Source organism: Monocercomonoides exilis (assembly GCF_001643675.1).
Source record: "Monocercomonoides exilis strain PA203 chromosome Unknown scaffold43-869231, whole genome shotgun sequence".
NCBI lineage: Eukaryota > Preaxostyla > Oxymonadida > Polymastigidae > Monocercomonoides > Monocercomonoides exilis.
This window is the reverse complement of record NW_027150588.1, coordinates 373,329-396,255: the sequence shown is the minus strand read 5'-3', so window position 1 is coordinate 396,255 and position 22,927 is coordinate 373,329. Positions and strand designations below refer to the sequence as shown.

Below are 22,927 nucleotides of genomic sequence, written 5' to 3'. Positions count from 1 at the left end.
AGACTTTCATCAATTTTAAATATCTGAATATACAAAATCAAAATAATTTTTTTCCTAAGGTCTCTGTGGTGTAGTTGGTTATCACGTTAGCTTTACACGCTAAAGGTCTCCGGTTCGATCCCGGACAGGGACATTTTTGGATTTTTTATAATTCATTCGTTATTTCCACTTTTTTTATTTACTTGATATTGAACAAATATTTAGCGTATGCAATAAACATTAAATTTCTTAAAGTTAAATCTTCAAAAATATATAATCTTTCTCAAAAAATTAGAAAATGAAACTTAAAATTGCGAAGATGGTATTAATGTCGAATATTTCTTTAATGTTAATAACTTTTGTTGATTTTCCATATACTTTTCCAAAGATTCCTGGAATTCTTGAGTTTCTGCATTCGAATTTAGTGGTTTTTTCAACTCTTTTTCTAATCTTAAGATTTCACTGTTAATACGAGTGGCTAGCGAATTTTGTCTTATTTCCTATTTGTTTAGATACATGAATATCAATGCAAAGATTCTATTTTCCAAGAAAACAAACCTTCACTCGTTGATTCATTTCTTCTGAGATCGCAGTAAATTCAGCTTTTTTCTCTTCATAAATTAATCTTTTATCCGTGATTCGAGAATCCATTTCTGCTAATTTTGTCTTGTCATTGTCAATTCTTGCTGAATTTTTAATTAAAAGAAATAATTATTAAGCGTTTAAAAAAGTTGAATATAGTCGACCTATTAAATCATTGCACTCATTTCTCAAAACGTGAAGTTTAGCTTCAGCATCATTTAAAGAAGATGATTGTTGAATATGCGCTATATAAGAATCATAGTCCTCCGACAATTCGCGCAGTTGTGAAAGTGGTTTTCTGAACATTTTCCACATTTCAAATAATTAAAACACTAAATTCAACAAATTTAATATAACCTTTTGAAATATACGGAATAATCCGGTGGTTGAAATACAGGCTGTTCCATCATATATATTCAAAAAATATTATTATATAACTTGATCAAACAAGAAAAATAACGCATTTATAATATTAATGTTTTATTAAAAAAGTATATGACTAAAATTAAAATAAGCAAATGTTTAATGTATAAAAATCACTGCTGTCCCCACATCTGATTCATTCCATAATACTGCTGGTAATCAAATATTTGTGCTTGTTGAGGGTTTTGTAAAGCAGGCTGAGCAGATTGTACGCCAGGCATCGAAGCGTTCATCTGTCCCATTGAAGGCATAGCCATCTGAGACTGATACCACGACGCCATCTGTGCATAGTAGTCTTGAGGATTATATGCGGCATTTGCTGCTTGTGCTGGCTGAATTTGTGAAGAAGCAGAAGAAGAAGATGATGATGATGATGATGAAGGAGCAGTAGTGGAAGAAGGAGAAGCAGAAGAAGAAGGAGATGTTGAAGTTGAACTTGATCCACTTGATGGAGCAGTAGAAGGAGGAGGAGGCGGCGGAGGAGGAGGAGGAGCGTTCTGTTGTTGCTGTTGCTGCTGCATCATCTGCTGCCCCATTCCTGCCATCATTCCAGCAGCAGCAGCCATATCGCCTGTATAAGCAGCACCAAACTGCGAAGGAACAGAAGAGAAAGGTGCTCCCATAGAAGGCATAGAGGGCATAGAGGGCATTGATCCCATTGCATTTCCAGGTATGTTTGAAGCAGTCGAAGAAGAAGAAGAAGAAGGTGATGATGAAGCAGAAGATGAAGGAGGAGGTGGAGGAGGAGGAGGAGCAGATTGCTGTTGCCCTTGCATTCCCACAGCGCCTGCTGGAAGTCCAGGAAATCCCTGTGGCATCATCATCATCGCACTAGCAGCAGCTGCTGCTGCAGAAGAAGAAGGAGGAGGAGATATTCCATTCATTCCTGTCATTCCAGCCATTCCCTGTGTAGGCATCATCATTGGAGCAATCTGGGGGACAAGAGCATTGGCTGAGTCTATTATTCCCTTTGAGGAAGAAGAAGAGGAAGAAGAAGAAGAAAGAAGAGATTGTTTGGAGATGTTTGTGAGAGGGAGGATGGGGGTGTGCATGGAGTGGGTGAGGAGCCAGTCACGCTGGATGGACCAAGGGCCATAATGAAGAGAAGAAGAGGAGGAGGAGGAAAGAGAAGAGGAGGAGGAGGAAGAAGAAGAAGAAGAAGATGGAAGAGAGAGAGAGAGAAGAGAAGAAGAGGAGGAGAGAAGGGAAAGATAGCGAGGATATGACAAGGAAATAGAAGAAGAAGAGGAGGAGGAAGAAGAAGAAGAAGAAGAGGTATTTACAGGTGCAGAAGATGAAGTGATGGTGTAGAGGAGCGTTGGAAGATCTAACAGCTCTTCCACAGACAGATGCGAAAAGGGAGAGTCAACTGAGCCAAATTCTTTCAAGTCAATAAGATCAAACCCTTCTCTTTCTCTCTTTCTTTCCCTCTCTTCTTTCTTCTCTTTCTTTTTCTCCTTCTCTTCTTCTCCTCTTCCATAGCATCTCTTCGCCCAGCCTGTCAGATAAGACAGGTTGAGGGCGAAATGAAGCAAAGAGAAAGAAGAAGGGAAAATTGATAGCAAAAAGCGAAGAAGAAGGAAGGCGTTTGACTCATCACAGCAGTCGAAGAGGAGAAAACGTACATACAACAGAGAAAATGACAGGAAGGAGTGAGAAGAAGAAGAAAGAGAAGAAGAAGAAGAAGAAGATGATGATGATGATGATGATGATGATGATGATGATGATGATGATGATGATTGTGCAGTTTGTTCTGATTCTTTTTTCTCTTTCTCATTTTCTTTTTCACTTTCTTCTTTCTCTCCTTCCTTTCTCAGGCTTTTCAAATATTCGTCTTTCAGATAATCAAACACCCTTCTCATTCTCATCCTTCCCGCTCTCACAAACAGCTTCGCTTCTTCTTCTCCTTTTTCTCCTTTTTCGCCTTTTCTCCTCAGTTCTCTTCCCATTTTCGCACACAACACACTCAATCTGACTTCTCCTTCAACACACATCTCCTCTTCTGCTGCATCACCATTACTGTTATTATCGCCTTCAATGCTATTTTTCTTTTCACCCTCGCTTTCATTCTTCTCTTCTTTCTCTTTCTCTTTCTCTTTCTCTTTCTCATTTCTTCCCTCACATTCACGTTCACATTCGCATTCGCATTCACATTTGCAATTCCCACATGTCAATGACAGCAGATACAATGAATGAAATGGCTTGCTTTTCTCCTCAAACCAATCGGCCGCTGTGAATGTGAAAGAAGGCGCGTTGTGTGCAAACAAAAGAAGAGAAGAGAAAGAGAAGAGGGAGGAGCAGAAAGAGAAGGAATCGAAGGGAAATGAAAGTGAAGATAGAGAAGAAAGAGAAGACAAAGAGAAAGGAGTTGGAAGAAGAGAAGAAGAGGAGGAGGAAGTAGAAGAGGAAGAAGAAGAAACAACAGAATTTTGAGTGGATGATGAAGTGTATCCAAGCTCTTCCATCTCTTCCTTTGTGAATGCTGGAACACACAGACGAGATAAGGCAGTCAGAATCTTCTTGTTTCTTTTGCTTTTGTAACTCTTATTTTTCTCTTCTTCTTCTTCTTCTTTCTCTTCTTTTTCTTCATTCTTCTCCTCTTTTGCTGATTTTGAAGAACAATTCTTCAAAAACTTCATCACACATTGCTTCAGTTCTTCTTCTTCTTCTTCCATTTCTTTCTCTTTCTCTTTCTCTTTCTCTTTCTCTTCTCCTTTTCCTTCTCCTTCGCTCGCTTTTCTTTCTTTCCTTTTCAATTCATTCATATAAGCACGATACACTTCCACAAGCTGCTTCTTCGTCATCTTCTTCTTCGACAGAGATATCTTTGAAGAATGTTTCATAGACATTTCATTCTCTTTCTCTTCTTCCTCTCCTTCTTTTCCTTCTCTTTCTTCTCTTTCTTCTTCTTCAATCTCTTCACACACGCCCCCAATCCAGTTCTCCTCCTCCTCTTCCACAGCCGATGCAGCATACAGATAAAACCGCGGATAATGTGCAAGAGGAATGAGATAGGACATCAAATGGAATAGAAGCGTGGATAAAGACGTTGTGTGTTCTCTGTGAATGCTGGCGAGCTTGGAAAGGAGATCAGAGGAGGAAAGAGAAGAAGAGGAAGAAGAGGAAGAGGAAGAGGAAGAAGAAGAAGAAGAAGGCGTCATAACTTCTTCAGCTGAAGCAACCTCTTCTTTCTTCTTTCTCTCTTCTGCTTCTGCTGCCTCTTTCGCTTCGAGTGTTTGCTTCGTCTTCTTCGTCACATCCAAACTGCTGTCAATTCCCTGTGTTTCTTCTGCTCCTTCTCTTCCTTCTCCTTCTCCTTCTTCCATTTCACGTAGAATCACATTCGGCTCATGAAGCGATATTAATTCTGTCTCTAACACAAACTGCACACGACGAAGATAATCTTCATCTCCTTCTTCTTCTCCTTCTTCTTCTTCTCCTTCTCTCTTTCCTCTTCCCGCCTTCCTCTTTCTCCTCCGCAATATCTCCTTCAGAACCTCTTTTCTTTCATTGTTTAGTCTGCTGCAGTTCTTTGAATGTGTTTCTACTTCAAATAGGAATAACTCCATCCATGCTGTTATCTGTGATGCAGGGAGGGTAGTGAAGTTGTAGAAGAATCTTTTGATCTGTGAATGAAAAAGAAATAAAATGAAAAATAAGAATAATAAAATAAAATAATAAAAATTTAATGGAAAGAAAAGAAGGAAGAAAGAAAAGAAGAAAAGAAGAAAAGAAGAAGAGAAGAAGAGAAGAAAAGAAGAAGAGAAGAAAAGAAAGAAAAGAAAGAAAAGAAAGAAAAGAAAGAAAAGAAAGAAAAGAAAGAAAAGAAAGAAAAGAAAGAAAAGAAAGAAAAGAAAGAAAAGAAAGAAACAAAAGTGAAAAATAAAATGAGTAACAATGAATAAAGAATCGTCTTGTTTCACACTTGTGACACATGCCCCAGCCTCTCCTTCAGCTCAGCCAGACTCTGCTCGTAGTCTTCTTTCCTCTGCTTCATCACTTCTTCTCTCAGTGCTTTTTCTTCTTCGTTTTCTTCTCCTTCATTTGAACCTTCCGAATTCTCTTCCTTCTGTTTTCCTTCTTCTTCTTCTTCTTCTTCTTCTTTGCTAACTCTCTTCAATTTTGTGCTCTCACCATTTTCCTTTCTCATCTTTTTTTCGTCCTTTTCGCTTTGTGTTAGCAGCTGGTGCACTTTGCATTTTGGTGAAAACTCTTCAAATTTTGAATAAAACTGGAATGATTAGGGGTGTGTGATTGTTAATGACAAAAATATTTGAAAGAATGAAAATGTTTTCATTATAAATTGTAATATTGTTGATCTTAAAAAATAAAAACCTTTTCAAGCTGGAACAATGGCATTTTAAAAATTTTTGCATATATTCTGGCAACAATCTCCATGTTTCCATTTTGCTCCTCAAATTCTAGGTATTGTGTCCATATTAACGAACAATTTGCGCTGACTGTTTTTCCGCAATAAATAACAGCTCTTTGAAAAATTCTAAAAATATTTTTTTCAAAAATTGTTAAGTTTAAAATAAGTGTTTAAAAAAGTATACAATCGCTGCTCCTCAACATCAAAATGTTCTTTTGCAAATGATATGTATGCAATCCATAATTCACAGCTATTCCAAGCATATGATACGCCTATAATATCAATAAAAGAAAAACATAACACTTATTCAAATTATCGTTTAAAACCTCGTTCAAAAATATCACGAGCAGCTCCAACTCCAACATGCTTAAAAGCAGATTGCGCGTATAATTGCCAATATGCAACGCAAAACGGGAATTTTCCCAAAAATTCATCATAAACGGATTTAATTAAAGAAAAGTCATCCTTTCGAACAAGTAAAATTTTCATCGAATATTCAGCAAATACGATGTGTTTTCGTTATTATTGATTTTATTCACAAAAAAGATAGCGCAGCAACATGAAATTGGAAAATTTAAAAAACAGAAAGCTGATAAAAAGCAAAAACCTGCTTTTCAACAAATATTGCAAGATCAACCCAGTGTTTGGGGGACCGTGGATTTATGGTAATGCTGTCTTTCAAAGTCTTAATTTTATTCATTGCTGAATCATCAATAGTTTTATTTGATTCGTTCAGCATTCTTTTTAATTGTGATCGTATGTTGATCCTTGTCCCTAATTGTAATTATTTCATTATGATAAAAATTAAGAAGTAAATAAGTTGTTGTTTCGTTTAATCACATCAGCAACAGGTTTGAGAAATATGAGTATTTCAGAAAGAAGGATATAAAATTGTCATGAATGATGTTTGTTATTACCAAATCAGACTTTTTGATGCTTCAGTGATCACTTCATCTTTTATTTTTTTATTTCAGTTTTCCGACAGCTTAAAATTGATAAACGGCATTCGATATATGGTGCATTATTCTTGCATTATGATTTCACAACAATTGAATCAAAAATTTTCGGCATTCTTCTCATCAGAAGACAAACTAACTCAACAAAAAATCATTGATATATAACAAATTTGAGAAAAATATTTGTTTGAATATAATGAAAAAAACATATGAAAAATTCTTTCATTTTTTTTCATTAGTGAATGAATAAAGTTATATTTTCTGATCAGAAGCAATGTTACAGATTTTGTTTTTGTTATTTACTCAGCATGTATTTACGGCTTCGAGGAAAAACAAGGATATTTTCAGGATAGATGAAAGAGATTATGATCTTACTAACCTTGCCAAATCTCCGTTTGAACACTTTTTGTGATCTATTTTCATTGAATAATTAATGTTCATTTTTTTTTTAAAAGATATTATTTTGATACAGTAAATGAAACGTCACTGTATTGGAATTTTAGAAAAAGTGTTGACGTTACAAAAATTTCTCGATGCGAAAACACAGACGAATATCAAGTTGCTGTACACGTTACAAAGGATCAATGCTGGCTAGTTGCTTCAATAACACCAGAGGATCATACAGTTATTGGAAAACATAAAGGAATTCACTTCAGCTGTTTGAATATATATTATTCCAAAAGGAAAATTTATGTTTCTTTTTTTTGAAACAATTCAGATATCAATTCACGTGGAGGAGGAGACTTTCAAATCTTTTTCCAATGCTCAAAAAAGGAAAGCAGAGCAGCAGTTCAAACGTATTCTATATTTGACCTTATTTCTGATTTTTATTTTTATTTTTTTTTTCTATCTTTTAATTAAATTATTCATTTTTTAGAGATAGTGATTCATTCGAAGTTACATGGAACCATCCCCAAGCCTGCCCCATGCCAATACCTTTAAGTTGGGGGACATGGACGCTTATCGGGATTGGTGGATGTGTTATATTATACATCATTATTGGAGCTTTATATTCAGTTTGAATTTTTGCATCAATTGAAAGTTCTGTTCTTTCTTCATACATTAATTTTTTGACATTTAGTTCTGCGTCCTGGGTAAAAAAGGCAGGGCAATATTTCCTAATTATTACTTTTGGGCAGAAATTCCGTCACTGGTTAAAGTTTGTTATCCAATAAACTTTTCTTTTAAATTGAATTTTTTCATTAAATGGTTAAATTTTTTCTCGAATAATTCGCGATTTTGTAATAAACAGGATGGAGTTAATTTAATTTTTTCTCCCTGTACTCGTGGCAAAGAGCACTACGGAAAAATGGAGGATGGAAAGAAATAAAAAAGTTACTTTTTCTCTGTTCAAAAACTTTGCTAATATGATAGTGGTTTTATTTGAGTTTTCTCATTATTGCATTTTCATGTCACACACGTCAATTAAGAGGATTTTCAGTTTTTTCGAAACTCAATAATCAAATTGTGGGTCAAAAGCAAAAAGGGAATTGGAGATCAATTTGTTTATTAAAACAGATTTATCTTTTTAAGTAAAAAAAACAACTATTATTATCGATATGGCAACTAGGTATTAGTTGTTATAATGTTTATCTGATTCTATTTTATTTATAATTGATCTATTGTTTGTTGACCTTCAAAAATGCAATGTTTAATTTTTCGTGTCAATTACTTTTTTGAAGACAATCACCACGTCCTTCACCTTCTCCCCCAGTTCAGCGTGTTGCTTTGACAGGAGGAGACAAGGAAATTGAGGAAACTTCACATGAATTGTGCAAAACCTTCGAAGAAATGCATTTAAAGGATGAATTGCTTCGTGGAGTTTATTCATATGGTTTTGAAACACCATCACTTATCCAGCAAAAAGGTATCTTGCCAATTGTTCGTGGGCGCGATCTTCTTGCTCAAGCTCAGTCTGGAACAGGAAAAACAGCCACTTTTTCAATTGCTTGCTTGCAGAAAGTGGATCCATCTTATCACTTCACACAAGCTTTGATTCTTTCTCCCACTCGCGAACTTGCAATGCAGTCACACAATGTTTGCATTTTTTTAAAAGCAGTTAATGATGTTTATGATTTTTTTTTAGGTTATTTCAAAAATGGCAAAATTTTTGAAGGGCCTCAACATTCTCAGAGTTGTTGGTGGAGAAGCTATTAGCGAAACTGCACGTAAAGTTGCTGAAGCACCACAACATATAATTGTTGGAACGCCTGGGAGAGTGGCACATATGATTTATTCTGAAATCATTGATGTTTCTCATCTGAGAATCTTTGTGCTTGATGAAGCAGATGAAATGCTTTCTCAAGGATTTAAGGATAAGATCGTTGAAATCAACTCAAATTTGCCAAAGAATGCACAAACAGTTCTTTTGAGTGCAACAATGCCACAAGAAATTATCGAGATTACTCGCCAGATTTTGAACGATCCAGTTCAAATTTTGGTTCCTCGCGATGAGCTTACTCTTGATGGTCTGCGTCAATTCTATGTTGCTGTTGAAAAAGAAGAATTCAAGGAGGAAGCTTTGTTCGATCTTTACGATTCAATCCAGGTTGCTCAATGTGTCATCTTCTGCAACTCCAAGCGCAAGGTGGACTATATCACAGAAGATCTTCGCAGCAGAAAATTCACAGTTAGTTCGATTCACGGTGCCATGGAACAAGAAGACAGAAACCGTATTATGCAAGATTTCAGAGATGGGAAAAACAGAGTGCTTGTGACAACCGATTTGTTGTCTCGTGGTATTGATGTTCAGCAGATTTCTCTTGTTGTGAACTATGACTTGCCAATGGAGAAGGAATCCTACATTCACAGAATTGGTAGATCTGCTCGTTTCGGTAAAAAAGGTATTGCAATCAATCTTGTTACTGAAGAAGATGGACAAATGCTGAAAGACATTCAAGAATTCTATGGTACAAAGATCGAGGAAATGCCAGCAAATATTAAAGAATTGCTTCAACTCAAGTAATTGGACGAAGAGAGACAGAAGAGACGGGAAAGAGAGAAGGAATACAGGGAAAGGTCTAGAAGTGAATCAGCTTATGCAATAAAGGTGAAGAAGAAAGGAATAGCAGTCAATTTGCGAGGAGGTGATAAGAAAGACCAGAAATATTAATTATTATAGAAATGAATAATTATTTTTGAAACTATTCAATCCTATTTGATTCATATTTAGGGTCTGACGTTTTCATTTTATTTTTTCAAAAACAAAACAAAAAAGTTTACATCAATAGAAAAGTTGAATCGATTGACAGAACGCATGAAAGATGATGCTTATCAATGGCACTTATATAGAGTAATATATATTCATCTGTTTCAGTCTATTTTTCTTTGTTCTTTTTTTATCAATTCACTGAAATATCTATTCTTTTCCTCATAGTTTTATTGCATTATCTGCTTACACTAGAATGAAAAACTACCACATCTCACTTTGAAATCAAACATTTTTTTTTTAAATATTAATTTAAGAAAAGTGAATAGTTTTTAAGAATGAGTAAGTTGGGACTGAATAGCAAAAAAATGTTTGCTTTCAATGAACAAATAATCTCTGTTAATACGAGACATATTTGTTTTGACAATTGAAAAGGTTGCTGTCACATTGGTATCTAGATATAAGATCGGAAATTTGTTTGAAGTGTAAAGAGAAGTGAAGATTGCTAAAGTTGTTCAATAAGGACAAAGTTTATTAATTAAATGGATGCAAGAATCACATTTGGATTAATTTTTTATCAAATAAAAAAAGGAAAAAATAGATTTATTTTAATAAATGAGTTTTTTTTGAAGAGTTTGAGATACAAAGAAGCAAAACGCTCAAGCAAAAATTGTTTGTTTTAAAAGGATGAAAACTCTCATGCAAATATTGTTGAAATGAATGAATTCTCAAGTTAAAGCCTTTAAAAATTCTAATATCTGGAAAACCTTTCTCTGATATTACAAAAATAAGTTTAATTATATTCATTTCGTATCATTCTTTTGAGATACTTTCAGGATTACTATTAATCCTTTTTTTCCTCTTCTTTCTTTTCCTCTTTACCTTCCTCAGTTTGTTTTTTCGCTGCATCATCTGCATCAGAAGGCTGCTCAGAATCAGGCTGAGCCGTCGAAGACGAAGAAGATGGAGAAGGAGAAGTGGAACCGGAAGGAGTTGGTGCCTTTTCTCCTGAATTAGGCGTCGCCGAGCAAGAAGGCGTTGCCGATGAAGAAGGTTCCTGTTCATCTTCATCATTCTCGTCTGGATTCTCCTTTGGAGGCTCTTTCAGGCCCTTTGTATTTTAATGATTGAAATAAGAAAAGATTGAAATTCATGTCAATTAAGAGTGAATGAATAAATAGAAGAATGAAAAATGAATAACAAAATATTGTAGTGAAAAACACATTAAAATATTTATTGAATCTTTTTCTGTTCAAAATAAAACCAAACATTAACACAAAATTCTTCCAAGACAAAAAAATAAAAATAAAGTGCATTCTTCAGCTCGAAAAAAAAAAAGAAAAACCATTACTTGTCAATACCTTCATTGCTTCCGCTTGCTGCTGTGCTTCAAATGCCCTGATGTCTTCGATGGTCATTCCATGATACTCATCCATCCAGCACACTTGCTGTCTGTGGGCATTCCCAAAGAATGTGCGGCACACACTCACCGAGTAGCTCTCTGCAATCGTCTGCAGGCCAAACCATTTGAAATGAAACTTCATCACTTTGTAGGCAGTCATCACAGGCCATCCTTTTTCACCTGCCTTTTCCCACCATTTTGGTGTTAAAGGTCCTCTTCCTGTCTTTTCTGAATGAAATACAGTTGGGTCAACATTGCACTTATACTCTTTCGTATTAGATTTCTTGGAGTAAACGTTAAAAATGAAAATGTCTTGATTATACCAAAAGGAAATTGTTGGAATTCATACCACTTTCACTCCAAGATCAATAACTTCGACTTTTCTTTTTTTTAGTTCATCGGCTGTCAGATTTAATGCCTGATTTTTTTAAAATAATTTTTTATGTCTAAAGTATCTTTGAAAAGCACATACGTTTTCAACTGGCTCAGCTCCTGGCACGTGCATTGATTCAATTGTTAAGGAGAAATCATCTTTCATCCATTTGTTTTTGTAGACCGTTTTTGTGTACGGAAATGCGTTCCAACTTTCTTCTTCAAGAACCATTGAATCTTTTGGAAGGATTTTTTGTAACCATTTCGGGATTCTATTTGCAAAATACAGTCGCTTTAGATTATTCAAGCAAATTTTTTAGATTTTGAAAATATAAAATATCTCATAAGATCGTCAAATTCAAATACCTTGTATGTGTATTGTCCCTTCACCCCATCTTTTTCATATGGCTCATTTTTCACTGTTTCGACTCCATCACCTCCAGCGCTGTTCTCCCTTGAAGCCTTCGCAACCATATATCTGAAGATTAATCACGTAATCATAAAATAAAATGAAAAATAATAACAAACAATTGTCCCAATGGAAATTCTTCCATTGTAAATGGTAATTGTGTGCGAAATTCAACGATTTTCATTTCTGATATTAATTCAAATGGATAAAGGGTTATCTCCGAATTTTTCTGTTAGAAATTTTTGGAATTTCAAATATATATAATAATTATCCTAAAAAAATAATATACACTTGCTAACAATTATTAAAATATGTTATTGAATTCTTCATTGTTGATTTTGTTTTAGAAAAGTAAATTTGAATAAGTTGAGAAAATATTTATCCTTATATTAAAAATAATTTAAAGAAAAGTTTCAATCGTTTCCAATAAATCCAATTACATAAACGCTCTTGGTCATTATAGTTTTTTACGCGAAATAAAAAGAATTTGTGATTTCGACAAATTTGATAAAAAAAAAGAAACGAAATCTTATCAACCTATCTCTGAATAATAAAATTAAATTGTGAACAATTGCAGATATAATTTTGCTATGCAACAGCTTGTGGAATATAATCGATTTTTTTCAAACGAATGAACAAAAGGTGATAATTCTTATGAAAATTTGGTTTCTATTAATTTTTTAAATTATAATTATTAAAAAAGTTTAAAATATGATTATAAATAGCAATAATTTTCAAAATGCTTTTAGCAGCAAATCAATCAAAACTGATACATAATGAATTGGATCAGAAAATAAGAAAGAAAGTTTTTGGATGGGATGATACGATCAACGTATCTGTGAAACGAATAAATTATTTTTTTTTAATTGTTCTCCGAACTTGCTGTGTTGTAGAGTGTGTTCGAATCAATCTCATTCTTTTGGGAATCGAAAGTGAAAAGCACCTTTTCGGGGTTCGAAACCTGAAGATAGAAAAGGCGCTCGGCTTCCTGATGTCTTTTATAGAAGGCTATGGATACAATATAAATAACAATAATAAATATAATAAATAAATAAATAAATATAATAAAATATCATAAAATAAAATTAAGTTCAGAGCAATATATATATATATATATATTGTTATTAATACATCGAAATTATTTTTAAAAATATTACGTATTCATCCAAAATATATATAAATTGATTAAAATATTGGAGGAAAAAATAAAAGCAAACCCTTCTTTCTCTCCTTTTCCTTCCTCTTTTCCTCAGCTTCTTCGGCCGATTCTGTCTTTTTCCCTTTATTTTTCACCTCGCTATCTTCTTCTTCCTCTTCCTCTTCCTTTTCTTTTTCCTCATTCTTCTCCTCTTGTTCTTGTTCTTGTTCTTCTTTTTCCTCTTCTGATTCGCTTTCTTCTTCGAATTCCACTCCTTCTGCATTCAAAAGCTTTATCTTCCTTTTCAGCTGCTTCAACGTTCTTTTCCCTCGATAGCCTCCTAAACACAAAATGATTCAAATAGTTAAACGAGAGAAAGAAAGAAAAGAAAAGAAAAGAAATGAAATGAAATGAAATGAAAAAGAAAGAAATGATATTTCAAGTTCAAAAAATAATCCAAAAAATATTTCAATAGACAATTGCGAATTTATATAAAACAATAAATAAATAAATAAATATTTTCTTTCTTTCTTCTTTTTTTCTCTTTCTCTCTCTCTCTCTCCTTCTCTCTCTCATTCTTATCAATCCCCTTTTCCCCTCTCCATTCACACCCAGCTGTGCTGAAGACAGCAGAACTCGATGGTCAGGCACAAGTGATGCAGGAAACGGGTTCAGTGTCAGTGCATCTAACACGGCTTTTGCTGAAGAGCACCCCACAAACTCAGCCAATGACGAATATGTTGTCACTTTTCCTGATGGAATGAGTCTTCAAAGAAAGGGGTAGGAAAAAAAAAAATAGAAATCAAAATAAAAGAAGAAAATAGGAAGAAAAGTGAATTTTTGGGAGAGAAAAATGGAAAAACCACAAAAGAAATATTAGAAAAGTAAATTTATAACAAAATAAAACAAAATAAAATAATAGAACTTTCCCAATAGATCAAAACAACCACAATTTGTGCAACACATCATAAAACCACACACCTCACAGCATCATAAACATTCTTCTGAAAGGGGCTGATCTTAACAGCCTTTTTGGGCATAGATGCTGCTTCGCTACTTTTCGTTCCTTTTTCGTCTTTCTCTTTTTCTTTCTCTTTCTCTTCCATTTCTTCTTTGCCTTCTTTTTCTTCGACTTTTTTCGCTTCCTTCTCTTTTGCTTTGCTCTTCTTTTCCTTCGCCTTTCTTTTCGCTTCTTTGTCATTGGCACTTTTTTTCGCTGCTTTTGATTTATTGTCTTCGTCTTCACGTACAACCTTCCTCCTCATTTTGAGTGGAACATCGTCGTCTTCTTCCTCTTGGATAATGTAATCATTCCTTTCGTGTTCAACTTCCTTAACTTTCCCTTTATTTTCGTCTATATGCACATTTTCGTCTTCATCGTCAATTATTTCTGTTATGATGGGTTTTGTTCTTCCTCTTCGTTCTTGTTTATGATGTTTCCAATCTTCATCATTTTCTGAGCTCATTTCATCATCTGAATTATATTCAACGTATTCGTCGATGTTGCTTTCATCATCATCATCTTCTTCTTCTTCTTCTTCTCCACTGTATTCTTCGGATGAATCGCCAAGGAAAATAAATTCATCAAATGCACCAAATGGAAGTTGTGTATTCTCTTGATCAATGTTTTCATTAAATTCATCACTGCTATCTTCATCTGTGATTTCGCTATCGGTTTCAAACTCAAAACTATCTATATCCGATTCGTCACTATCTGCATCATCAAATACTCTTTGTAATATTCGAGTAAATGTTGGTACGCGATGTCGATGTGCAGGATCATCGCGTCCATCAGTGAGCGTTCGAGAAAGACGCCTACCCAATGTTGGAGGTTCGTTCAATTCATCGGGTGTCAAATGCTTTTCGTCTCCATTTAAAGATAATCCTACAAAATAAAATTTTTAATCCATTGCCCATTAAACATAAAGCTCAAACTTTTTGAAAATGTAGACCCCATTCTCGGTACAGTTATAAAATCTATTGTCTCATAAGTTATCCCCTTATGACAATTATACATTATTTAAAATTAATTCAATTTAATAAATAACAAATAATAAATGACACCTTATTAGAATGAAATGGAGTATGAGAAGGCGACCCATGATGTACAGAATCATGTTTTCTTGTAAATTTTGGTTTTCGTTCGTCAAACTCAGTTTGACGTCGGAAAAGATGATTTTTTTTTGGCATAATGATCAAAGATGCCATTATAACTGTTCGATGTCAAAAGAACAACAATTACCAATATTTTCGCGAGTTACTGCTCCTTTACATGTTGATTACACAAAAATTCCAAATATAGAAAATGAAATTGAACGATTAACACATGTAGTGACAAAACTAAAAGAAAGTACAGCCCAATTGAAAGAAATGTGTATTGCAAATGTACAATTATTATTTTGCTCTTTTTATCGCTAACAATTTGCGTAAATATTTTCCTTATCCTTTTTTTCTGTTTTATTAACTTTTTCCGCCTAAATAATATGTGTTGTAATTATTTATCCATTTCTCAGGGACCAATCTGATCCAGATATTTCTGAGGCAGTTTCCGACAACCAAAGTACCATCATAAACATGCTTGCGATAATCGAATTATTACAAAAAGAAGTTCAAAAGAAAAAGCCTACAGTTTCACAAGTTGATAACTGTGTATTTACCCAAAAAAATTCTGCTTCGTCATGTTTAAAGACAATTTCCAATCAAGACGAGAATTGTTCTTCTTCAATCTCCTCAGAAAAAAATGTGTGTTCTCCATCACATGAAGAAGCGGTCCTGAAGGAAGGAAGCATCGAACTTTGAAATATTGAAAGTGGTTGGTCTTTCAGATTTTAGTTCATAACAATTGCCCAAGTTATTTGCAATCAATTTGTATAATAAAATAAGTGTTTAAATAGAGACAGGCGTGTTTGTGTTTTGTGGTTGCGCAAACAAATTTGTATCTTTCCATGTCATTGAAAAAACTTCTTGTTTTAATTCACTTCGAAAACAAAAAAATATTTGAGAAATGCGAAAATACATGAATGAAAATTTGAAAAGGAGAGATCAAGTGAATAAAAAGGTGATCGCTTAAATGAAATCTTTGCGAATATTGTTATTTCTTCGCTACCCCTGTAACTGCGGCTGTAGCTGCAGTTGCAGCCAGAGAAGCCTGTTCTGCTCTTCTATTATATTCTCTTCGATTTTCCCTGTACAACTTTGCAGCATCAACATTTGCTGGAGAATCGCAATTTGGCTCTGCTAGCATACTCAAAACAGATAAAAGAATTTTTTCTACGCTTTGAACTGGTGACCATCGTTCTGATGCTGACTAAAAAAACAATGTCAAACATTAAAAATAAATCTACCAAACTTCATATCCTGTGGGATCGTCTCCTGGTGGATGAAGAATGGATATACAAACATTTCCATCGGGAAAGACTTAGTGAAAATAGTCAAAAATTAAAAAACAATCAGCAATTAAAAAAAGAAAAAAAAATAATAAATATTTATGATCAGACCATTTGGATGGAAAACCGGAGTTGTAAATTTCATTTTGGGCGGACTCATTGGATAATCTCTTGGAAATGAAAGTGTTGCGCGAAATGTTCCTTTTTCAAATGGAGTGGCTTCAGGACCTCTAAAAATCCAAAATGAAATTTTGATCATGAAATAGTTGAATAAAAAAATATAAGATGACCTTATGTATGCTTCCCATTCAAATAAATTTTTACTTGAAATTGGTCCTGCGGCAATTCCTTGGACAGGATGGCGAGAGAGTTCTAAAATACATAAAATGCAAGATTGTTTAGTAGTACAAAAAATAAATCATTTTTCAAAACAATAATGCATTAATGAATATATAAATTCATATATAAGCATACCCCTCTGCTCGGACATCAGTCGTTTTGTGGCAATCGACATGTGTAAATCCGAGAACCAAAAACTATGGCTGAGATCAGTATATACTTTTTATTTGGGCTTATTGTTTTTTATTTATTTTTATATTCATTAAAAACGTAATAAATCAAACAAAGCACATATTAAAATACGAAATTTATAATGTATAAATTAAAAATCAAAAAATTCAAATTATACGTGCATACAAAATTTCGAGATAAAAATTATAATATTTGGAAAAAGGAAGGAAAAGCATTCACATAAATACGTTTATGTATTTGTTCTCAAAAATGTATTCAAAGAGAGTTAAATTAAACTCGAATATGAAAATATTTCTCCCAAAAAATACAACTTTTATCTATTGAGGTTGTGAATGCAAATGTTTCGTAATTTGTTCTTGCATTTCTTTGATTTTCTTTTCAAAATATAATTTCATTTCGTCTGCAAAAATGTCCATTTGTTCTCGAAAAGTTAATGCTCCTTTTTAACGAAAAAATAAATAAAATTAATAAATATGAAGCTTGAAAAAGCAAACCAACAGCAGAAACAACATCTTTGGCTAAAATGTTGTTAAGAAATGAAGGATTTTCAATTGAGCCTGAAGGAATTGAAGATGAAGAAGTGACTGACGGTTGTTGACTTATTAACGATGATTCACTTTGACTGTTCAATTGAGTAGTTGATGGTTGTCCATCTCCAGTTAGTACTTCTTGTTTTGCAATACTTTCTGTTATTACATCCGTTGCAACTTTCATGAATTTTGTTGCATCATCCGAAGTTAAAAAGTTGAACCCATGAGTTTGTCCGCTTCCAACAAGAATTGTTACAAATAAATCATTATGTTTTTGTGGGAACTCACTGGAAAAATATTCGTTAATAACAAAATTCTTAAATATGCAAAAATAAAAAAAAGGCATCAATAGTATTTGAGTTTGATACCTTTGATTCGTCAACTCCGATCAATCTTGAAGTAGATTCTTCTGTATTCCGATATATTGAAAGGCTGATGTTACCTTTTGTTATCCAAGTTGAAACATCTGGAATATTCCACGTACAAAGCGCTTGAAAAAGGGGTATTTCTGGCATTTGGAAAGAGAAAATAAACAAATGGGTCAAATCTCACAATGAATTCTTTTATAATCGAATGATACAAAAATTATTATAAATATATTTGATAACGTGCAATATCCATTAATGATGATGTGGAAAAGACCATTATTATCTAATGTTGATCACACTTCGTCAGTCTTGGATATTTACAGAATAAAGATCGATAAAAATGCAGAGACCAGGAGATTGGAATTGCCCAGTACGACTAATTTTCTTCTATGCTTTTAAGTGAAAAATATATTATTCTTAAATGCAATTTTTGTTGAGTAGAATTGTCAGTTCATGAACTATGCTAGAAGGATAACGTGCCTCAAGTGTGGTACTGGAAGAGATGGATCTTCATCATCCGTCGCAGCTCCTGGAGGAGGGAAACGTGCGTTCACCCAAGCCAGACCCGGAGATTGGTATGATCTTTTCAATATAGTTATCAATTTTTCATTTTAGAATGACATTTTTTGATTTTGCTCATTCAACAGGATGTGCCCAACATGCGGAGGACTTAACTTTTCTCGTAGAACTGATTGCTATTCTTGCGGAACAATTCGCGTTGGTGCTTTTGGTGCTCCTCAAAGACGTCGCACTCAACAACGTGAAGGAGATTGGTTTTGTGCTTCTTGCAATTCGCATAATTATGCATTCCGCGATGAATGCAGACAGTGCTCAGCGAAAAAAACACCATCCTGCCGTGTTGTTACAGCAGAAGAAGCCAGAGAACGCTATGTTCCAAGAGATGGTGACTGGGAATGCCCTCATTGTCATGCTGTATGAAATTTGTATTTTTTTATATGAATTATATGTTAATTTTGTTATTAATTAGAAAAACTTTGCTTTCCGTACTGAGTGCTTCACTTGCAAAGCTTCTAAGCTTTAAATTCAATATGCGTGAACATCAGAGATTTTGTCCAAATTTTTTATTGAAGTTGGCAGCCGAGTGAGATGGAATTGTGTGGATGTTGATGCGTTGTGTTTGAGAATTGTTGCTTTAAATTTTTAATTTTTTTCAACTCATCCATACACACTTCATCACGCATCTCGCAAATACTCTTTCATTCATCTACAAATAGTTATATAAAAAAAAATTATTATTTAAAATCTGAAATGAGTTTTAAACAATAATCATATGATAACAGTCAGTTAGTTCAACTTCAGAAAAAACTATAATTTAATATATTTTTTGTCAACAAATATTCCTCATCATATTGCATGATAATACATGATTTATTGCATCAAAATTGTTTCATTTTTTTAAAAGTGATTTTTTTTTTTTTTTTTTTTTTCGTTTTTCAATTTTTAATTCATGTGAAATTTAAATGTTATTAATGTTTTTTTCAACTTGATCCATTTATTTTATTGAATTTTTTTTTTTTTTTTTGATTTTGAAATTTTTATAAAAATGTGTTTTAGAAAAAAAATTTGCTATGTTGGTGATTAATTTTGAAAACATTATTTTTCAATCAAAAATTTTGAAACGAACTTTTGGTTTGAATAAGTTTTTTTAAAAAGATCTCAATAAAGTTTCTTTTTATGACCATATTTTTTTGTTAAGTTCCTTTTGTTTAATTTTCTTAAAATTGAAAATTTTATATTTCGATCAAATTTCTGTTCACACTCACGAAACTTCACTGAAATGGAAATGTAAACATTGTTCAGGATTTGTTTCAATGACAGCAAAATTTGGAGAGCGAAAACAGATATTTGATAGAAATATGAACTTTTCATTTTATTTGAAAATTACACAAAAGTGACTTTACAAAAAAATTTTTTTCTTATTATAAAGAAAATAGTGTTTAACATTTTTATTTAACACGAGTTTTTTGTAACAATTTAACGAATTTTTCATTGGAAAATAAAACAATTGGTTTTTGACAATAGAAAACTGATAAATGAACGCATCAAAAAAAGTCACAATATAAAAAATTCGACTGATGAAAATTATTTTTTTATAAAACACTTTTTTTTTTTAAATTTTCAGATTGAGTTGACTATCTCATCTTTTATAAAAAAATTTCAACAAGTGTGACAAATTTTATTTGAAAAAAAAATTTTTTTGTTTTATTTTCTAATGAAATTAAAATTTCATATTTTTATCACTTTTCTGTTCATACAAATGGGTTATTCTTTTTGAAAAGTTGCAAATGTTAAATTTTCAAATAAAATTAAATTTCCATATTTTGTTCAAATTTTTGTTAACGTACTCCAAACTTCACTAATATGGAATCTATTTCTGAATGATGCTATTTCACTCATTCCAAAAAAGATTCGTAAGAAGAAACAGAAATTTGAGTAAAATATAAAATTTTGATATTTGAAAATTTAACATTTGCGGCTTTTCAAAAAGAATTACCCAAATAAAACTTTATTGAAATGGAAACAGATCCTAAACAATGTTATTATTTCCTTTTCAGGAGAGTTACGAAAGTGTGAACAAAAAATTGAAGAAAATTTGAACTTTTTATTTAATTAAAAAAAGAAAACAAAAGGAAGTTTTTAAAAAAAAAACCAACCATGTGAAAATTATTGTCGAGAATCAAAGAAGAACTAAAGGCTGACCCATCAAATAATTATTTTTCGTTCAAGTCAAATCAATATCCATTTTTATATGATTTTTGAAAAAATGAATTTCTTCGGGATATTCATTCATTTTTTGATGCTATTTTAAAGCAAATAGATTAGTGTGATTATATATAATTTTATATTTTTCCATTTTAAAAATTCTGGTCGAAAAAATCCCTTGAATATAAACAAAAAAACACAGATAAATGGAAAGACCTGAAAAAGACATCTTCAACTTTATTTCAGCAAAAAAATTTGTTTTTTTTTACAGTTGTTATGAATAAAGCACTTGAATACAAAGTCTCTTCCAAAAAACAAACGACCATAGTAAAAATTTTCACACCGAAAAAAGTTATGATTTCAAAAATAATCACCAATTTGTATAGTCAATTCCATTGAGATTGGTTTATTGATAAAAACTCGAACGAAAGTATTATCACAAAAAGGATCATCCAAGAATATTTTTCGATGTGCAATCATATCCACATCAACTGAACTCGAAATAGATATTACAAAAGAGCTCGTCTAATTAAAATTTTTTCATATTCATTGATTCATCCTTTGTGACTTTTCATAAAGAAAAACATATGCATATGAACAGAAAGATTGCAAAAGAAAAAATCTAATAAATGAAAATATTTCTTTGAGTTTATTGTTTTATTTTTTATATTGACAAAAATTCACAAATTTGAATAAAGAAAATTTCTCATTTAATTAGTCACATATACATTAAATAATTACAAAACAAACACAGGGTTAAGTATTATCATCTTTTATGACCTTTTCCATTTTAAAACGGATATGGCTGTCTTATTTCTTCATCTTACCCTGTATCACTCAGAACAATTCTTTTTGCTTATATTTTTCAAGAAAATAATTTTGGATGAACTTAACTCAAAAAATGTTGATTTCAGAACTGAAATAAGACACTGTTTGTATTTTATTGGAAAAAAAATATGCATTACAGTTGATCATTTTGTTGTTGAAATTCTATTTATTATTTGGGGGAAAATATGGACTTTCAAGCTTTTTTTGCTCAAGGCATAGAAAAATTGTTTTTCTAATAACATTTTTAAACTTAATCAGATTTCAAAATAAATTTGTTTTTCATATCCTTCAACATGCATCTTTAAAATAAAAGCATGAAGTTTTCCAATATTTCATGTGTGTCAAAAAATGGACCCATTTTTATTGTATTTTTTGTTATTTAAAAGTCAATGAAAAGTGCATAATTTTTCGATGAAAAAGCTTGAAGCAAAATATTTTGCCCCATTTGAGTTTGTTTTTTGAGATGCTTTCACCAAATATGTCGTCTTTCATTAACAAAAAAATCAACAAAAAAGTCTTTTTCCGAAAATAATATTAATTTTTTTAATTTTTTTTGTTTCACAAATATGACAAAACTTGTACACTTTGAGCAATACAATTTTTGAAATCAACATTTAACGTTTCAAGGACTGCACGAGAATCAAAAAGAAAGATTTTGAAGAAAATACCTTATTAGATCGTTCAATGTATTCTTCAAAAAAAAATTCCCATTGATTGTTTTATTCAAGTAAAAAATAATAATAGACCTTATTCAGTTTGTAAAAATCACACGGTATTTGCCTTAACAAAGCCAAAAAGAAAGACAAAAATTTGAAATGAATTGTATTTATTTGAATTGATTGAGTCAATGCAGATTGATTCACTTCTGGGAAAATGATCATATTTTTTGATTGTTTTTCTGCTCGAAGTTATCAAAAGATTTCCATAAAACTATGCATTTCAAATGTATTTGAATCAATACATTTGTGATTTCTTTTTAAAAAGTGAAGTTTCACCAATTCGATGTTTTCAAAATTCGATATTCAACATATACTGCTGTTCAAACAACAAAAACACAAAGATAAAATGAAATTCTTTTTTTATTCTTTATTGATGATTGATTTGAAATGCTAAAGGTTATTAATGGTAACATATAAACGAATTTTGAAAAGCACCAGAAATCCAAAAAACAATCACTATCGATATTTATATAAACTTCACAATGCTATTAACAGCTTTTAAAATAAGAAATATATTAATAGATAACGAAAATAGTTTTTAAAAATTTTATCTGCAACGAAAATTTTGTTGAAACACTTAGTAAATATCAAAAACATAAGTAAAGCGAAGGAGAAATATAAGATTAGGAGAATTTGAAAAAAATCGTTGATTATAAAAGTTTGAAGGAGCAAAAAGATTCGCAATTTGTTATTGCGCACAATAAAACAATAAAAATAACATCAATATTTTCGGACTTTTTCGCATTGAAGAGCTAAATGCATACCAACTATATATAACAAACTGCCATGCGAATAACGGATGAAAATGTTGATATACATATATTGCTTAACATCAAAATACAAGTCAAATATTTAACAAATATGATCAAATTTGATACATAAATTTTTATTTCTTGATAACAAACAAGATTAAGCCAAATCAGAATTGATTCAGTCAATTCAAAAAAGTTGGACAAAATTCAAATTGATCTAACACTTGAAAATTTATAGAATTAATTTGTTAAAGTTCTTATAATAACAACGACAATAATTTTAGATTTTTACAAAATGAAATAAATGA

General features: G+C 32.0%; 9 protein-coding genes across 9 annotated transcripts; 3 read left to right on the top strand and 6 right to left on the bottom strand.

Annotated features, from left to right (window-relative positions):
- Positions 1 to 208: 208 nt before the first annotated feature.
- On the bottom strand, positions 209 to 984 carry MONOS_8585 (uncharacterized protein). Its single transcript, XM_067879008.1, has 4 exons — positions 919 to 984; positions 726 to 859; positions 538 to 665; positions 209 to 479 (listed from the first exon to the last, which is right to left on the bottom strand). The coding sequence occupies exons 1-4, from the start codon at positions 969 to 971 to the stop codon at positions 285 to 287; spliced, it is 510 nt and encodes a 169-aa protein (XP_067722115.1). The 5' UTR covers positions 972 to 984; the 3' UTR covers positions 209 to 284.
- A 40-nt stretch (positions 985 to 1,024) lies between these two features.
- MONOS_8584 (pre-mRNA-processing factor 39) lies at positions 1,025 to 6,126 on the bottom strand. The gene is made up of 6 exons (XM_067879007.1): positions 5,964 to 6,126; positions 5,683 to 5,821; positions 5,541 to 5,628; positions 5,320 to 5,482; positions 4,910 to 5,215; positions 1,025 to 4,610 (listed from the first exon to the last, which is right to left on the bottom strand). Exons 1-6 carry the CDS (start codon positions 6,093 to 6,095, stop codon positions 1,098 to 1,100), a joined length of 4,341 nt encoding a protein of 1,446 aa, XP_067722114.1. The 5' UTR covers positions 6,096 to 6,126; the 3' UTR covers positions 1,025 to 1,097.
- Positions 6,127 to 6,577: 451 nt separating this feature from the next.
- Positions 6,578 to 7,790, top strand: MONOS_8583 (putative Mannose-6-phosphate receptor). Its single transcript, XM_067879006.1, has 6 exons — positions 6,578 to 6,705; positions 6,768 to 6,970; positions 7,031 to 7,109; positions 7,190 to 7,328; positions 7,394 to 7,471; positions 7,565 to 7,790. The coding sequence occupies exons 1-6, from the start codon at positions 6,587 to 6,589 to the stop codon at positions 7,640 to 7,642; spliced, it is 696 nt and encodes a 231-aa protein (XP_067722113.1). The 5' UTR covers positions 6,578 to 6,586; the 3' UTR covers positions 7,643 to 7,790.
- Positions 7,791 to 7,805: 15 nt separating this feature from the next.
- On the top strand, positions 7,806 to 9,745 carry MONOS_8582 (Translation initiation factor 4A). The gene is made up of 3 exons (XM_067879005.1): positions 7,806 to 7,882; positions 7,995 to 8,349; positions 8,399 to 9,745. Exons 1-3 carry the CDS (start codon positions 7,872 to 7,874, stop codon positions 9,275 to 9,277), a joined length of 1,245 nt encoding a protein of 414 aa, XP_067722112.1. The 5' UTR covers positions 7,806 to 7,871; the 3' UTR covers positions 9,278 to 9,745.
- A 317-nt stretch (positions 9,746 to 10,062) lies between these two features.
- On the bottom strand, positions 10,063 to 11,850 carry MONOS_8581 (putative phosphatidylinositol transfer protein beta). Its single transcript, XM_067879004.1, has 6 exons — positions 11,763 to 11,850; positions 11,601 to 11,712; positions 11,335 to 11,526; positions 11,212 to 11,280; positions 10,822 to 11,145; positions 10,063 to 10,571 (listed from the first exon to the last, which is right to left on the bottom strand). The coding sequence occupies exons 1-6, from the start codon at positions 11,825 to 11,827 to the stop codon at positions 10,305 to 10,307; spliced, it is 1,029 nt and encodes a 342-aa protein (XP_067722111.1). The 5' UTR covers positions 11,828 to 11,850; the 3' UTR covers positions 10,063 to 10,304.
- A 512-nt stretch (positions 11,851 to 12,362) lies between these two features.
- On the bottom strand, positions 12,363 to 14,986 carry MONOS_8580 (putative 6-O-methylguanine DNA methyltransferase, DNA binding domain). Its single transcript, XM_067879003.1, has 6 exons — positions 14,846 to 14,986; positions 14,717 to 14,780; positions 13,763 to 14,666; positions 13,393 to 13,547; positions 12,861 to 13,121; positions 12,363 to 12,651 (listed from the first exon to the last, which is right to left on the bottom strand). Exons 1-6 carry the CDS (start codon positions 14,969 to 14,971, stop codon positions 12,506 to 12,508), a joined length of 1,656 nt encoding a protein of 551 aa, XP_067722110.1. The 5' UTR covers positions 14,972 to 14,986; the 3' UTR covers positions 12,363 to 12,505.
- Positions 14,987 to 15,729: 743 nt separating this feature from the next.
- On the bottom strand, positions 15,730 to 16,707 carry MONOS_8579 (putative ubiquitin-conjugating enzyme). Its single transcript, XM_067879001.1, has 5 exons — positions 16,642 to 16,707; positions 16,458 to 16,539; positions 16,279 to 16,397; positions 16,131 to 16,198; positions 15,730 to 16,088 (listed from the first exon to the last, which is right to left on the bottom strand). Exons 1-5 carry the CDS (start codon positions 16,679 to 16,681, stop codon positions 15,873 to 15,875), a joined length of 525 nt encoding a protein of 174 aa, XP_067722109.1. The 5' UTR covers positions 16,682 to 16,707; the 3' UTR covers positions 15,730 to 15,872.
- A 77-nt stretch (positions 16,708 to 16,784) lies between these two features.
- MONOS_8578 (uncharacterized protein) lies at positions 16,785 to 17,743 on the bottom strand (the record flags this gene model as incomplete). Its single annotated transcript, XM_067879000.1, has 3 exons — positions 16,785 to 17,137; positions 17,193 to 17,544; positions 17,597 to 17,743. 3 exons carry the CDS (start codon positions 17,741 to 17,743, stop codon positions 17,016 to 17,018), a joined length of 621 nt encoding a protein of 206 aa, XP_067722108.1. The 3' UTR covers positions 16,785 to 17,015.
- Positions 17,744 to 17,915: 172 nt separating this feature from the next.
- On the top strand, positions 17,916 to 18,922 carry MONOS_8577 (putative Zn-finger in Ran binding protein and others domain containing protein). The gene is made up of 4 exons (XM_067878999.1): positions 17,916 to 17,966; positions 18,038 to 18,171; positions 18,244 to 18,529; positions 18,585 to 18,922. Exons 1-4 carry the CDS (start codon positions 17,937 to 17,939, stop codon positions 18,636 to 18,638), a joined length of 504 nt encoding a protein of 167 aa, XP_067722107.1. The 5' UTR covers positions 17,916 to 17,936; the 3' UTR covers positions 18,639 to 18,922.
- Positions 18,923 to 22,927: the final 4,005 nt, after the last annotated feature.

What these genes read in the sequence shown, in the direction of transcription:
- MONOS_8585 (XM_067879008.1), bottom strand. Translation starts at nt 971, where the DNA reads ATGATGGAACAGCCTGTATTTCAACCACCGGATTATTCCGTATATTTC. An exon ending in TATTCCGTATATTTCAAAAG is followed by an intron (nt 860 to 918) that starts GTTATATTAAAT and finishes GAAAATGTTCAG; the next exon opens with AAAACCACTTTCACAACTGC. An exon ending in TGAGTGCAATGATTTAATAG is followed by an intron (nt 666 to 725) that starts GTCGACTATATT and finishes TTAAAAATTCAG; the next exon opens with CAAGAATTGACAATGACAAG.
- MONOS_8584 (XM_067879007.1), bottom strand. Translation starts at nt 6,095, where the DNA reads ATGCTGAACGAATCAAATAAAACTATTGATGATTCAGCAATGAATAAA. An exon ending in GATGTTGAGGAGCAGCGATT is followed by an intron (nt 5,483 to 5,540) that starts GTATACTTTTTT and finishes AAATATTTTTAG; the next exon opens with AATTTTTCAAAGAGCTGTTA. An exon ending in GGCTGGGGCATGTGTCACAA is followed by an intron (nt 4,611 to 4,909) that starts GTGTGAAACAAG and finishes TTTCATTCACAG; the next exon opens with ATCAAAAGATTCTTCTACAA.
- MONOS_8583 (XM_067879006.1), top strand. Translation starts at nt 6,587, where the DNA reads ATGTTACAGATTTTGTTTTTGTTATTTACTCAGCATGTATTTACGGCT. An exon ending in TAAAGGAATTCACTTCAGCT is followed by an intron (nt 6,971 to 7,030) that starts GTTTGAATATAT and finishes GAAACAATTCAG; the next exon opens with ATATCAATTCACGTGGAGGA. An exon ending in AGCAGAGCAGCAGTTCAAAC is followed by an intron (nt 7,110 to 7,189) that starts GTATTCTATATT and finishes TTCATTTTTTAG; the next exon opens with AGATAGTGATTCATTCGAAG.
- MONOS_8582 (XM_067879005.1), top strand. An exon ending in TTGCAATGCAGTCACACAAT is followed by an intron (nt 8,350 to 8,398) that starts GTTTGCATTTTT and finishes ATTTTTTTTTAG; the next exon opens with GTTATTTCAAAAATGGCAAA.
- MONOS_8581 (XM_067879004.1), bottom strand. Translation starts at nt 11,827, where the DNA reads ATGAAAATCGTTGAATTTCGCACACAATTACCATTTACAATGGAAGAA. An exon ending in GAATTTCCATTGGGACAATT is followed by an intron (nt 11,713 to 11,762) that starts GTTTGTTATTAT and finishes ATTAATCTTCAG; the next exon opens with ATATATGGTTGCGAAGGCTT. An exon ending in GAGCTGAGCCAGTTGAAAAC is followed by an intron (nt 11,281 to 11,334) that starts GTATGTGCTTTT and finishes TAAAAAAATCAG; the next exon opens with GCATTAAATCTGACAGCCGA.
- MONOS_8580 (XM_067879003.1), bottom strand. Translation starts at nt 14,971, where the DNA reads ATGCCAAAAAAAAATCATCTTTTCCGACGTCAAACTGAGTTTGACGAA. An exon ending in CTCCATTTCATTCTAATAAG is followed by an intron (nt 14,781 to 14,845) that starts GTGTCATTTATT and finishes AATTGTCATAAG; the next exon opens with GGGATAACTTATGAGACAAT. An exon ending in GGAAAAGGAGAGAAAGAAGG is followed by an intron (nt 12,652 to 12,860) that starts GTTTGCTTTTAT and finishes TTGTATCCATAG; the next exon opens with CCTTCTATAAAAGACATCAG.
- MONOS_8579 (XM_067879001.1), bottom strand. Translation starts at nt 16,681, where the DNA reads ATGTCGATTGCCACAAAACGACTGATGTCCGAGCAGAGGG. An exon ending in ACTGATGTCCGAGCAGAGGG is followed by an intron (nt 16,540 to 16,641) that starts GTATGCTTATAT and finishes TATGTATTTTAG; the next exon opens with AACTCTCTCGCCATCCTGTC. An exon ending in TCCGGTTTTCCATCCAAATG is followed by an intron (nt 16,199 to 16,278) that starts GTCTGATCATAA and finishes ATTTTCACTAAG; the next exon opens with TCTTTCCCGATGGAAATGTT.
- MONOS_8577 (XM_067878999.1), top strand. Translation starts at nt 17,937, where the DNA reads ATGCAGAGACCAGGAGATTGGAATTGCCCA. An exon ending in CAGGAGATTGGAATTGCCCA is followed by an intron (nt 17,967 to 18,037) that starts GTACGACTAATT and finishes TTTGTTGAGTAG; the next exon opens with AATTGTCAGTTCATGAACTA. An exon ending in CAAGCCAGACCCGGAGATTG is followed by an intron (nt 18,172 to 18,243) that starts GTATGATCTTTT and finishes CTCATTCAACAG; the next exon opens with GATGTGCCCAACATGCGGAG.